The 14746-nt window shown below is 40.4% G+C and overlaps 1 protein-coding gene across 1 annotated transcript in view; it reads right to left on the reverse strand.

Moving 5' to 3' along the window:
* Nucleotides 1–14746, reverse strand: part of CDKL5 (cyclin dependent kinase like 5) — a gene marked incomplete at its 5' end in the record, with an annotated part of 83215 nt that overhangs the window by 32396 nt on the left and 36073 nt on the right. Inside the window, 4 exons of the mRNA XM_084275185.1 lie at nucleotides 2757–2946; nucleotides 8455–8545; nucleotides 12659–12718; nucleotides 13893–14013. Coding sequence (XP_084131311.1) covers nucleotides 2757–2946; nucleotides 8455–8545; nucleotides 12659–12718; nucleotides 13893–14013 — 462 coding nt within the window. The remainder of the gene's footprint in view (nucleotides 1–2756; nucleotides 2947–8454; nucleotides 8546–12658; nucleotides 12719–13892; nucleotides 14014–14746) is intronic.

Genomic DNA, 14746 nt, shown 5'->3' on the forward strand with positions numbered 1-14746 from the left:
ACCCTGAAGGATGGCGACTCCACCACCTTCCTGGGCAACCCCTTCCAATGCCTGACCACTCTTTCTGAGAAGAAATTTCTCTGAATTTGTAACCTGAACCTCCCCTGCCGCAACTTGCAGCCATTCCCTCTTGTCCTATCACTACTTATCTGTGAGAAGAGGCTGACCCCCAGCTCACCACAACCTCCTTTCAGGTAGTTGTAGAGAGCAATAAGGTCTCCCCTGAGCCTCCTCCAGGCTAAACAGTCCCAGTTCCCTCAGCCGCTCCTCATAACACTTGTGCTCCTGACTTTTCACCAGCTTTGTTGCCCCTCTCTGGACACACTCCAGGACTTCGATGTCCTTCTTGTAGTGAGGGGCCCAAAACTGAACACAGTACTCAAGGTGTGGACTCACCAGAGCTGAGCACATGGGGATGATCACCTCCCTGGTCCTGCTGGCTACACTATTCCTGATGCAGGCCAGGATGCTCTTGTCCTTTTTGGCCACCTGGGCACACTGCTGGCTCATGTTCAGGTGAGTGTCATCCAATACTTCCAGATCCTTTTCCTCTGTACAGCTGTCCAGCCACCCTTCCCCAAGTCATTACTTGGGGTTGTTACAACCAAAGTGCAGGACCCAACACTTCATGTTGAGCTCCATCCCACTGGCCTCTGCCCATCTATCCAACCTGTCCAGGTCCCTCTGGAGGGCCTTTGATACTTTCCCCCAGCTTGGTGTCATCTGCAAACTTACTGAGGGTGACTCAATTCCCTCATCCAAATCATCAGTAAAGATATTAAAAAGGATGGGCTCCAGTACCAACCCCTGGGGAACACCACTTGTGACCACTTGAAGACTTTACTTCAGTATTCAAAACTACTCTCTATTAGAAGGTGTACGTCACTCTCGTCATCAGTAGTATCCTGACTTTACAGATGGGGCTAAGAAGGCAGCAACATGTCTGTAGCCAAGTAAAAAACTATTAACCCAGGATGAGAACAGACTTAATGAATTCTAAAGCTACAAACCACACCTACTTCATTCTCATCCTAAGACATTACAGAACATTTATCCAAATAAGATTACATGACACAATTAGAACTGCTGTAAAATAATGTTGAAGAACCAGTCATTTATTTTGCTTACAACTTGTAAAGCATTGCCTTCCTGATAATGGGTTATAACATTTTTTAAACAGAAAATCCCATCCAGCCCACTGTTGAAAACAGAATCAAATGCAGATAGCACCTTGCAAGAAATGTTTGTCTAATTATTTATTTATGATACTCCACTGACGAAGAATCTATAAACTTCAGTAAAAACTCTTAGGAATTAGCTATCTTTGCAGCTAAAATAATTATCCTAACACCTTAAGTCAACTATTTCTTTCCTTATCATTAGCTAAACCAAATTTATGGCAACTTGTAATATGCTTTAAAATAACTAGGTCCCTCCCCTCCTTCCCTTTCTCATTCTCTAAGTTTTCTCTTTTACAGAGTAAAACTCAGATCTCAAGCCTTTAGCACATTTCAGGTCTCCCAAAACTTCTGTATTTGTCTTTATAGGATTTAACTCTAATGATTTCAGACCACTTATTCAAGATCATATATTCAACTTTCTAAGGAGCATCCATTAATACAAAGTGACAGCTGAACACGAATTACAAGGAAACATGAGTACAGTCACTGACCAGGTACTGTTAAAGATAACAGAACTACTACATCTATACAGCTTCTGGGATTTTGCCACATTGCATGTCCCAAGTTGAGCAGCTTCTCCATGCTAGTGAGTCTCTGCCATTACATAGTATTGGCACACCCTTGAAAGGGGAACAATACTGTGAGTAGGAAGAGCTTTCTACTCTCTACGTAGCTTCCATCAACTCCCTTGGAATGAATATATATATATATATGCCTTTATACATATAAAGGCAAAAAGCTCCTCTGCCATGATAGCAGCGTCTGTGGCTCAGACTTTTCTAAGAGTAGCCTGAATTAGCAGGCAGGAATCTTCCACACCCTGAACTGACAGAGCTACGTCACCAAACTTCACAGTGCAAACCTTGCAGGGCAGTGCTGAGCTGGGTATAATTACTAACTTGCATGTCAAAAGAGTCAAAGAAACGACAAAAAACATTAATCAACCTTTAACACTAAGCCAATTTTATTTATAAAGCTCAATACTGGTATAATCATAAAATCATAGAATGGCATGGGTTGGAAGGGACCCCAAGGATCATAGAGTTCCAACCCCATGCCACAGGCAGGGCCACCAACCTCCAGGCCTGGATCTACACAAGGTTGCCCAGGGCCCCATCCAACCTGGCCTTGAACACCTTGAGGGATGGGGCATTCACCACCTCTCTGGGCAGCCTGTTCCAACACCTCACCACTCTCTCTGTAAAAAGCTTCCCCCTAATATCCAATCTAAACCTTCCCTTCTTTAGCTTTAATCCATTTCCCCTTGTCCTGCCATTGCCTACCCTTTAAAAAAGGGTACCCTCCTGTTTATAAGCTCACTTCAAGTACTGGAAGACTGCAATGAGCTCCACCGCCCCCCATCCCCCAGCCTACTCTTCTCCAGGCTGAAATAAACAGAACTTTACTTTGAATTATGAATGCTTACAATCTAAATGTCTTCTACGTACACAGAAACACACACACTAGGTAATGCACAGTGTGAATTAAGAGAATCTTCACAGCAATAGTGATAATAGAGTAAATTCTGCGTGAATAAGATCAAAAAAAAAGGAAAAGAAGAAAGCTTTCTCTTACCCGCAAGCCGTGGAAGCGTGGGTTGCTGTAGAAGAGCTTCATCTGCTCGGCTGGCAGCGGGCCTAGCACCTTCTGAATGGTGAAGAGTTGGTCAATCTCACTCTCGCCAGGAAACAAGGGCTGCCCATCACTCAGCTCTCCCAGGATACAGCCTACAGACCACATATCCACAGCCTTCCCATAAGGGGCTCTGTAAAGTGAACGTACAAGGTTTTTCACCCACTGACACTGTCTTCTTGCTGAGCTGTTTCAATTTATTTGCCATATTTCCCGCGGCCTGCTTCTTTAAAAGACAGAAAAACAAATGTTGATATTAAAGCAACCACCTCAAATACCAAGCCCTGCATTTTTCCCCTGGATTGCCTGATGTAATTCTCAAGAACACCCAGGGACCTGGTTGTTCACCTTTGGAAAAATCTCACATACAAGAATAATCTTTTTGACTGTGAAGTAGTGCTGGTTTAACCAGGAAAGGTAGCTAACTTCCCTTCTCTCCAGTGGTTAACGACTGCTCTATTTCTGCATTACATTTCATTTTCCATTCTGTTTGTAAGGGGGATAGGCATACTGGGTCTGGTCACTGGGATAAGAAAATTATAAGGAATTTATATTTCAGAATTCAAACCATGAAATTTTAATTAGAGAGAAAACAGAATGCCCCTGAATATTATTCCTTAAAAAACACAGGTAAGGAAGCAATCAAATCATCATAAAAGAATTCCTGGTTTGGAACAAAGGCACAGGTGGGTAAAAATCCTGATAGGTGGTCTCTGTGTGTGCAAGCAACATTCGGGGGTGCAGGGGGTATGTCCCCTTGTATCTTAAACTGCTAGTGACTAAATAAGTTAAGTCAGCAATGACTATGTGTAGGGAACTCATCAGAAAGGAAACTAAATGGTGGGAGTGTTACACCAAGAAGGGCTTTTCCCACTCTTCTTGAGACAACATACAAGGATATTTAATGGAACAAGAGGGAATATGGCTACGCTGGCCAGGGGAGGCTATGGGCTTTACGATGGTTTATAAGACATGTAGGACTGTAAATTGGAATGCAGAGAATGGATGTTTATATGAAAAGAGCAGTAGACCACTGCAACATTCAATCTAAAGGCACAAACACTGAAGAAACACAGAACCCTTTTGGACAATTTCCAATTTTCACTCTAAGGTTCCATTCCTTGTTGAGCTTGTTTAGCTGCCTACTCAACAGTGTAACAACTAACACATTACATATCTTTGGCTTTTGGCTGTTCCTAATAGAAACTGAAGCCACTCCTTTTCTGTACACTCGAGTCCTTGCTTATTGAATTTGGGAAAAAATTTTGTAAATGTCTAATTTATTCCAAGAATCTCTTCTGAATTTTTAAGTTTTCAGTGGAACAACCATCAAATTCTTCACATGTCAAAGAAAAAGCATATAAAAAGATTAAAGACTGTAACAAAGATAGAACTGAAAATGTATTTCACCAAGACTCTTTGAATCTTATAATCCAACAATTTAACCTCTGTTTCCAGATATCTGTAAGTTACTGTTGGCTTGCCTATTTCTGGAATAAGACATCCTCAGGAGTTGCAAGTGATAAATCCTATCCTAAATCTGTTCCCTTTGCTTCTTCCTTATGATGATGATTAAAGATGTTTAGGGAGAGAACACCTTCAGACTAAAGAAAAACAAATACCTGAATTTTCCCCAAACTCATGATTAGTTCCTTCACGTTGTTAGGAGGACACTTGGCCAGAGGACTCTGTAACCCTTGTTGTGATTTAGTTATGTAAAGGTGAGCAAGCATTTCTAGCTGGACAAATGGCCTGAGGGAAACTACAGGCCTAGGGAGATGCCTGGTACACGAGTCTACACTAGCTAGGAAAGCTGAAGTATGACACCAAAATTTCAAGAGCTGTTTGCCTTTCAGAATCTGCCACAAGACACTGTAGTCCTTTCACAAAATCAGTTTTTCCCATTGGAATAGACTGCTGACAAGCAACCACCTGTGGCAAAGCAGAGCATGCCAAAACTCCTGAAGTACTGCTACTACTACTACTACAGTGTCTCTGTGGGTTTGTAACTCCTTTACTAATCTCACGGAGTGACAACTTGTGGATTTGTATTTTCTGTGATGCTGCTGGTCCAAGCTGCCCATTGGATCAGGTCTGGGTGCCAAGGAAGGACTAGTTTTTCTTTACGCAGCAAAGGCAAAGCAGATGAGAACAGACTCCAAAGCCAAGGATCAGCTCTTAAGATACTCTTTGCCAGTACTGGAAAACTGAGCCTCTGTAAGCAAAACAGTTTGGGAGAGTGGAACTAAAAAACCCTACCTTTTTATTATGACAGAAAACCAGACACAGCTTTATCTGCAACCCCTTTAAACAGGCAGGTTTCTCCACTGAGATGCGAAATGGGGAAAAGGTTGCCGCAGGCTGTGGCACTGGAGAGCAAGTGAGGGTTACAACTGAGGAAGGGGCTAAAACTCCTTTGAGGCAAGGTCATTACTTTTCCTTGCTCACAAGAATAAAGGAAGCTGAATCACAGTCTTAGAAGTTTCCACTGCATACTCCATAGTCAAACAAACAAATCAGAAAATACCCATTTCTTAAGGCAATGGCAGAGTAAACCAAACTTTGTTGCTTGCAAAGGCACACTCAAGACTTGGGCTCAAGAGCCTTGACTGTCAAGACTGTCAGGATCAGTGTTGTCAGATCACAGAAGGCAAACAATGCAAGAGTAGTGTGGCTGAATAAATTAAATAACTCCTATAGGACAGAGACATCACAAATCAGAAGCACTATAGTCTATCCCTGCCCAAATTACATTCTCCAAAACATGTTTTCATCTAGCAGTTTGGTATGCCTTAAAATCTCCTGGCTTTTAGCAATATTTTGTTATCAAGGGGTATGGAGTACTCCACGAACAGTTACCTGAGGCTCTCTAAAGTGAGTTGATTTTGGATGTTCTATGAATAATTAGGCAGCAGATTCTTTCCTTTCCTGAAATTTAAGCCTTGAACTTGCAAAACAAAACCACTCTGGGACACATTTAAAAAATTGAGGAAGTAAAACTGTGTTTATTAAAATGTATATAGTTAATAACCCTGGGAAGACTTATGAATATTAGATGCTTATAAAGATTTGGTAAGCTCAGGAGAAGGGGGAATGTGTAAGAAATAGAACAGGATTGCCAAGAAACAAATTATCACTTTGTGCCAGAAATACTTGGCATTAATCACCAATAAACCTGAAGTCATAGGCATTAAACACACATACTCCCTCCCTTTCTCTACAAGCTAATCAAATTTAGTCAAACAGATAAGATTCCTGCTTAATTTCCTTCGGTAATGAAACTGTTTTGAATAGCACATGTCAGATTAATACTATGTCTATCAAGTCTTTCCTTTTAAATCCTCTTTACTACTATAGGCAAAGAAGAAAGCGTTGTCTAGCTAAAAAGGCCACAAGTGAGGCTTTCTTTCCAAGTCTTTTTTTACATCTGTATATACACACACGCACATAAGCACTTTGCTGGAAGCTTAATAATATCTGTTTTCAACAAAATACAACAACCTGAACTTTGAGGTTTTTAATGGCAACTTTAACATGCTATTCTGCACATAACACAACTGCCTACCAATTTGATTAAGATTAGCACAGCTCTGTGAATACTGGGATAGATTTACTGACAGAATAATTATAACCTGATGTTTTCCCTATTCAATAAATGTCTAGTTCAATGTTAATAAAAGCTTTCAACAAGGACTTGTTTCTCAGCAGCATGAAACATTTTGCTTAAAGAACCTTAGAAGTGACCAGTGCTTTTTTGATTTGTCTGTGGCTACCAATTCCTTATTTCCAGAATAAGTGTATATAAATATATACATGCTATACTACAGAAATTGTATTCTATAACAGCATTCACATAGTTTACAATAACGCACTGTTAAACTTGATAGCAATGGGCAGATCACATATAGATGGTCTCCAGTTATTTTTGTCCCTTCCTTTGCCCTTCTGGGTTTTATGCCTTTGTCCATATAGTATTTGAGAACCTGTTTAACCTTGTGAGGTAGTAAACCACTCATTTTATAGATTAATAAAAGGGTAAACTCAATTGTCCAGCTGAGGCTACTCATGTAACTACTGCTGTCACAGGCAGTGCAACACTAACTTCTCATGCTTTATTAAAAGATTGATACAATCTCCTTCAAGAAATTCTTCCTTACTAGTAAAAAGTTAGCACCATCCTTCTGGGCCAGATCAGCAGGCAGGTAAAGGGTAGCAGGAATGAAAAGCAAATCAGACTTTTGACACAAAGAATGAAGAGAACTAGGGGTGCAGCTCCTAGTTGAAAGCTGCATTGCCGTTGCTACATGATGTTGATCAAGAGGCTGAAGGAACATTTCAAGCTACAGGACCACCATGGAAGCCTCTTCTGAAGGAAGCGGGGGAGAAGGACTGGGGGGACAGAGGAAAGAATCTGAAATACATGTGCTGTAATTCAGCTTCATATTTTAATCAGTTGAACACAGCTCAGCTCAACTGTACTGTTTTTAGCTGGGATAAGAGTTAATTTTCTTCCTAGTAGCTGGTATAGTGCTGTGTTTTGAATTTAGGATGAGAATGGTCTTGATAACACAGTCACGTTTTGGTTGTTGCCAGGCAATATTGACACTAAGGCAAGGAGTTTTCAGCTTCTCATACTGCTCTCCCAGCAGAAGGCTGGGGGTGCCCAAGAAGCTGGGAGGGGGCACAGCCAGGATAGCTGACCTCAACTGACCAGAGGGATAGTCACAGAATCACAGACTGGCAGGGGTTGGAAGGGACCTCTAGGGGGACCATCTAGTCCAACCCTCCTGCTAAAGCAGGATCATGTAGAGCAGGTGGTGATCAGCATCCAGGTGGTCTTGAATATCTCCAGAGAAGATTCCGCAACCTCTCTGGGCAGCCTCTTCTGGTGCTCCATCACCTTCAAAGTGAGGAAGCTTTTCCTCATATTGAGATGGAAGTTCCTGTGTTCCAGTTTGTGCCTGTTGCCCCCTGTTCTGACACTGGGCACCACTGAAAAGAGTCTGGCCACAATCTCTTGACACTCTTTCTTTCGATATTTATAAGCATTGATAAGATCTCCACTCAGTTTCCCCTTCTTAAGGCTAAACAGATCCAGCTCTCTCAGAGTCTCCTCGTAAGAGAGAGAATATCACATGATGTGATGCTCAGTATGTAAACTCAGGGAAAACTCAGGGGGCAGGGGGGTGTCTCATCACTGCTCAGGGATGGCTGAGCACTGGTCAACAGGTGGTAAGCAGTTGCATTGCGCACTACTTGTGTGGTATATTCTTTTATCATTATTATTATTATTCTCTTCCTTTGCTGTCCTATTAAACTGTCTTTTTCTCAATCCATGTTTTTTACTATTCTTTTCTTTTTTTTTTTTTAATTCTTCTCCCCATCCTACTGTGTGTGTACACGTGAATAGTGAGTGAGCAGTTGTGTGGTGCTTAGCTGCTGGCTGGGATTAAACCATCATGTCAATGATGCACACCAATTTACTGGAAATGAACAAAAATTAATGAAAATTTGGAAGCCTCTTGAAATCCTCTCTTTAAATCAACCACAGCTCTCCATGGGCAAATCTTACAAAAGGTGTTTGAAAAGCTGTAAAGAACCAGCCAGTATCTATCATGGCAGTACTAGAAGTTGTACTTACCCAAGCAAGAGTTCAGGTGAGCGGTACCATCTGGTAGCCACATACTCCGTATAGTTGGCATTGCTTCCTTCAGAGAGGTTACGAGCAAAGCCTGTCAAAGAAACAGTGTGAAAGATTATTTCCCATTTTAAAGACAATATGCATATCACCACTGATTTTAGCAGTAAAAGGTCATGCCTGTTTAAATGGGGGCAAATTGTTTATGACCGCTGGTGCAGAATGAAGCCTCCAGCAATCGTCTACTGAATGCAAGCTTTTACGGATATAACAGTGAAAGTCAGCATGTCTGCTTTAGTGACTGCTTTACTACTGTAGTCTCCTCAGACGTCTGTGGGGTTTTGCTATGACTTTTGTGCTTTACCATAATCAAAACAGTGATAAATGTTACCTTTCAGCATGCCATGCAAGCTACTGAACTACTGCCACTAAACTGCTGAGAAGGAGATGCTGTCTGCAGAAGATTTTTGATACAAAACTATGAGAAAGTAATTAGGGAGAAAATTAGACTAAACTCTAAAGAGTGAGAAGGAATAGATCTGAAGATGAAGAGATAAGGCAATTTGGGTGACTACTAGTAGCTATGGAAGCAACGGAGTTTGCAAACGCATCATGATGCAAGGAGAGAGAAGCAGCAAAATTACAGATTTCCTTAAAGGACTTCAAAACAACAAGGAAGAGGGTAGGAGAGATATCAAGGAGGAAGGCGTGAAGGAAAAATGGAGGAAATTGTCAGTTTCTTATAGAGAAATAAGGCAAATTTAAGTTAGAGATAAAGTAAAGCGTTCTAATGTTAATGATTTGGAAGTACTTAAATAGGTGTCTAGAAACACTACGGAACCTCCATTACTGAGAATTTTAAGAATAAGCTAAGCAAACACCTGTCAAAAATGACACAGACATGCTTAATCCTTTCTTTGAGTAGGTGGAAGAACTAGAGAATTTCTTGAGGTCTTTTCCAGTCCTGTGTTTCACGATTTCTATGCTTATGCATCATACGGAGATTAAGAGATTGCTAAAACAAGTAATTTTGAAGCCCTGGTGTTGAAACAGCAAACACACTTGTCAGAAAGCCTATTTCCAACAGTCAGATGCATCTGCTGTAATTGCCATTTTGTACTGTTCTCCTTTTCCACTTCTATTGGCAGAAATGACACCCACACAACATGTGTCCAGGCAAGTACCACATTCAATCTAATTTTTTCTAGCACGATATGTACAGAACACATGGCACAACGATTATGAAGAAATATCTCATTAAAAATTTATGAACTTTTCTATTCAAACTGTTTTGTTCACTGGACTATTCAGAAACACTTAATTTCTTCAATATCAGCACAGACCTTTTCAGCTGTTATCATATTAAGAATGTGACACTATGTGGCAAGTACCTATGTTCCAAAATATGACTTAAGTTAGGTAGACAATCAGTGTGTTAAAACATAGAATTATTCAGGTTGGAAAAGACCTTTAAGATCATCAAGTCTAGCCGTTAATCTAGCACAGCCAAGCCCACCACTAAACCATGTCCCTAAACGCCATATCTATGTGCCTTTCAAATACTTTCGGGGTGATGACTCAACCAGTTCCCTGGGCAGCTTGGTCCAATGCTTGACAACCCCTTTTGGTAAAGAATTTTTTTCTAATATCCAGTCTAAATCTCTCCTGGTAGAACTCAAGGCCATTTCCTCTTGTTCGATCACGTTACTTGGGAGAATAGACTGACATCCCCCTCACTACAACCTCCTTTTCATGTTGAAAGGCAAATTCTTACATGCTAACTTGCAAATGTTCACTAAATACTTGTGGTCAAAAGCTTCTGGCAATATTGTTGATTAACAATAAGGCCAAAAAATTTAAACTGATCCCATATTGTAAGGATTGCTTGGAATTTTAAATTTAACTAAATATGAAACATTAATCAAGATCCAAACTAATCCACGTGAACAATAAGAACAACAGAAATTCCCATCATTTAGCTTGGCTTCCTTGAGATTGTGCCAAGCACCATGAGTGCATTGTGATTGCAGGCCCTTTCCAACAGCAGAACGAGAACATGGCCGGAGAGTAAGGGTGTGAGCAAGCCAACAGATCAGAACCAACAGATCAGAACATCACTGCTGACAGAATTCACATCCTCTATACCTAGTGAGAAAACTGTCATCCAAAATGCGATCATAGCATTTGTATGGTCTTTTATTCTCCTGTAATACTGCTGCACAGAGGATGTTGACGAGTTCACACGCAAACATTTGTTAGCTGAAGGCATATGCCAGCTCTAACAGTGAATCTGTCTTTCAGGGGGAACATTCCCACTCCCCCACCCCCAAAATAATATGAGGGAAGGAGTGCGAAGGCCAAGAAAGACTCTTCCTCATGGATGGGGACGGAGTTGGGGTAAACAGTTTCCATCAGGACCAATACATGCCTCCATTGGCTCTTCTGGCTTGTGATGCTGTTGGCCCTGATTGGAGTGCACATTGCTCAGGGGCAGCCACTGCCTGCTGACTGGCTATGAAGCTCCACGCAAGGCAGCAATTGGGTCCCCTAACCACTCTAGGGTGAATCCTAGGCTGATTCGGGTTGGGATCTCAAAGACCATCTAGTTCCAACACCCTCCACCAGACCAGGTTGCCCAAAGCCCCATCCAGCCTGGCCTTGAACACTGTCAAGGAGGGGGCAGCCACAGCTTCTCTGGGCAGCCTGTGCCAGGGCCCCACCACCCTCACAGGGAAAAATGCCTTCCTGATACCTAATAAACCCTTTTTCAGCTTAAAGCCATTCTCCCTTGTCCTCTCACTATGCTCCCTGATAATGAGTTCCTCTTCAGCTTTCCTGTAGGCCCTCTTTAGGTGAAGGGGAGGAAAGGGCAAGGTGTATGCTACACCAGTCTTCAGTGCTGCGGGATAACCCTGGCCATGCCAACCCCAGTGGGATTTGCTTTGCAGGACTGAGGCCATAAAAATAAGTGTGGGGTAAGGAAATGATCGTACCCCATCAGCTCTGTGTAGAGCTTCCCAGGGGAAGGTGACCTCAGCAGTGCAGAAAGGAGACCTGTGGATATTAAAAAAGCAAAGGCATGGAGGGCACCACATAACAGTACCCTGGTGTTCTGTCAGTGCTGTGCAGTTCCTTGCACTGCAGAATAAATTGCTCTCAATTCAAAGAAGTCATATGGACCAAATCTTCTAAGGCTTTTCCTAGAACAGTTATTGTTTCTGAATGCCTAAGCAAAAATGCCTTCAGGATTAAAAGAAATAATCAGCACTGTAAATGACAAATGCCTTTTTTGTGTTCCTAAAAAAAAATAATTTCAATCTATTTTTTTAGCAGTTCTTCTTTTCATTCAAAATTGCAGAGGTTTGAAATGACAGCTTTCAAACCACTCTCACTGAAAAGTGCCCTCGGGTAGCACTATGGAGTTGTTTTTTAGTTACCAAGCCAAACTGTAAGCTTTTTAGAGGGAACAATATTTTATTCTTTGCTTATGTAGCATTTAGAACAAAAATACAGATTGCTGGAACAGTGTAGACTCTGCTCTGTTGCCTTCTGGGGATTACTCACATGGGCAAATTTTGCCTTCTGCTTGAGTAACAATTCTTCAAAGTTGTAAAGCTGACATTAACCAGGTATGGATAAGTCAGGAAACAGCGTTAACATTACTTGTACAACTCTGACTCTAACCTCCAGCCATTCAGTCATTAATCATCTGTAGTCCCAATTCTTTGATTGGCATAACAGTAAAAGCTGATCTATAACCACATACATAGCAGTCCAGGAAAGACAATGGCTCAAAAGATATATTAAGAAAATGTTTATTGCGTCTTTACTAAACAAGGAAGAACAATCACTTCTTTCAATACACAGCCCAGATAAGCCTAGAGTTTCCCTAGCCTCTTAATCATCATTTTATCTTCCCAGCTTTTCTCAGCAAGGTACTGATAACACTGCTAGTAAAAGTCCTGTCAAATATAGGAAGAGTCAAACATAGGGTTTCTATCCACATGCTAATACAGGTATTTCACAGGGTATGCAAATTAAACCCAGAGATCTTTCAAATTAAGTACTGGCCACAAACCTGAGGAAGTAATCAATTCTGACCACTAAAAGGGTTTTAAACAGCACATCCTGTAGAGTAAGGCAAAACTCCTCTACAAGAGATTTTCTTCAAGAAGGTAACAAGCAGGTTCCTATCTGTTGAACTTACCGAAGTCACACAGCTTCAGAACATCATTGTGGCTTATTAAGAGATTCTCTGGCTTGATATCTGGCGTGTCAAAGCGAGAGGGAGAAAAAAAAGCACTGTTAACTTCTCTTTTTAATTTTGAACTTTGTCAACAAATATTATTTCATTATAACACATTTAGAGATATTCATGCAATCATAAATGAAGCATTACAAGAGCAACTGCTGAAACAGCTCCCAGCAATTCAGTTTGTGAACACGCAGAATTAATTTTCTGCCTTTTGAAGTCTTTTAAAGTGTTTCCCAACAAAATATGGGAAGATAAAAGGTGCTTTCAGATATATATGGGCAGAAAACCAATATGCAGAAAATTGCATACTGCAAAACAATACAAAGAACTGGCATTTTATTACCCAGTTAAACAATAAAATGTTAGGCACATTGTGTTCGACGTTTTCAGTTCTGTTGATGATCTTGGTCACAACTTGTCTCTTTTCAGAAAAAAAGCGTTGTCTAGTTCTAAGCTTTTTTTTATTCCTATATGTCTGTTATGTTATCCATATATGGTATGTTTTTAAAATATATTTTACAAAATATTTTCAGACTCTTACTTATGTTTGATGAGTCTCAAATATAAATAGCGTACTGTAAAAGACTTTTAATTTATTGGAAACATTTCTAATTAACGTTACTCTTGCAAAGTCACATAGCAAAGTACAATTATATTAAATCAAGATAAACTACAGAAAACTAGATAAGGTTACACATTAAGATATGTAGTTATGAAGTTTAGGGGAGAAAATAAATACACAGAACTGAACTCATGGGAACTGGAAGGAGCTGCCTTAAGTAGTAAAACATGGGGGACCAAGCTTTACATTCTGGGTTATCTTTCTCCTCATAATCTAGTATCAGATTCAAGAGTGAAAATGACTGAGTGCCATGAAATGTTTTTAAAAATTACTTTTCCTTTGGCAATGTCTGTACTGCCGTGCGTATGATACAATCTTTGTGTCATACCTCAAAGACAGCAAACAGCAAGATTTATACGCAGATTAATTTAGGTTTAAAATTATCTGAAGTCACGCAGCAGACGTAAGACTCAGCCAAATGTAAAGATTTTTTATTTTCTGTTTATATAAAGTGATTGGTTATATTTATGTTAAATGCAAATTACTTCAAGCTGTAGCATCTTTCCATTTAGAAAGCAAATTCCTACCCAAGGCTTATTTCCACGTGGAGAACTACACACTTACCTCTATGAACGATATCATTCTTATGGCACCAATGAATTGCTTTAATTAGCTGGTAGATATAGCTTTTCACTTTTTCTGGTGGAACTCCATTGGGCATTTCTTCTAGCAATTCAAGCATATTCTAAAATGTTTAAAAGATGTATTATATTTACAAATGTTATATAGTTGTAAATGTTATAAAGACACGTTAGAAGAGTTATGCTGTAGTTGCTGGAAGACAATACACTTTCAGCATTCTGAAGCAACATACTTAGGCCACAGAGCCCAGCTACACAAAACCAGCAGTTTAACATTCAAGGAGTGTATTGTAATCATAAGCACACTCCTAGCTGTTCTCATTCTAGAGAAAGCCCTTGTGAAGATGGTAATCCTTAAGGGTGAACCACAAATACACAAGTCCTTAAAAACTGCCATCAAACCTCTTAGCCTAAAACTTCTGAAAAGTTACAAAAAGTCGATTAAACAGGAAGACCGGGTCAGCGTGGATATCAGAAAAGTTTGGTAGAGCACAGCATTTTGTAAATACCTGACTGTGTTTTAACATATTTTCTTCTTCCTTATTAAGACAGATCTACTGCTTGGACATAGCAAGGCCAGGATTAGTCACAAACTACGTCTGCATGTGAATGGGTCTAGTTAAAGCAACACAAGCCTGTTAGTGCCAACAAAGTAACAGATGTAAAAATGCCTCATGGGGTGCAGAGTGTAACCTAGGGAGTATCCTGTAGCTATATATCGGCTACATGGCTCTTAGACGTATTTGCACTACAGTAACTCTGTCTTATGGATATACCAAGGGAAAACACAACACCCTGACTGTTTATACTAGAAAATTTCCTTGTCTAGAAGGACAC

This window comes from Gallinula chloropus (genome assembly GCF_964237585.1).
Source record: "Gallinula chloropus genome assembly, chromosome: 1".
NCBI classification, from domain to species: domain Eukaryota; kingdom Metazoa; phylum Chordata; class Aves; order Gruiformes; family Rallidae; genus Gallinula; species Gallinula chloropus.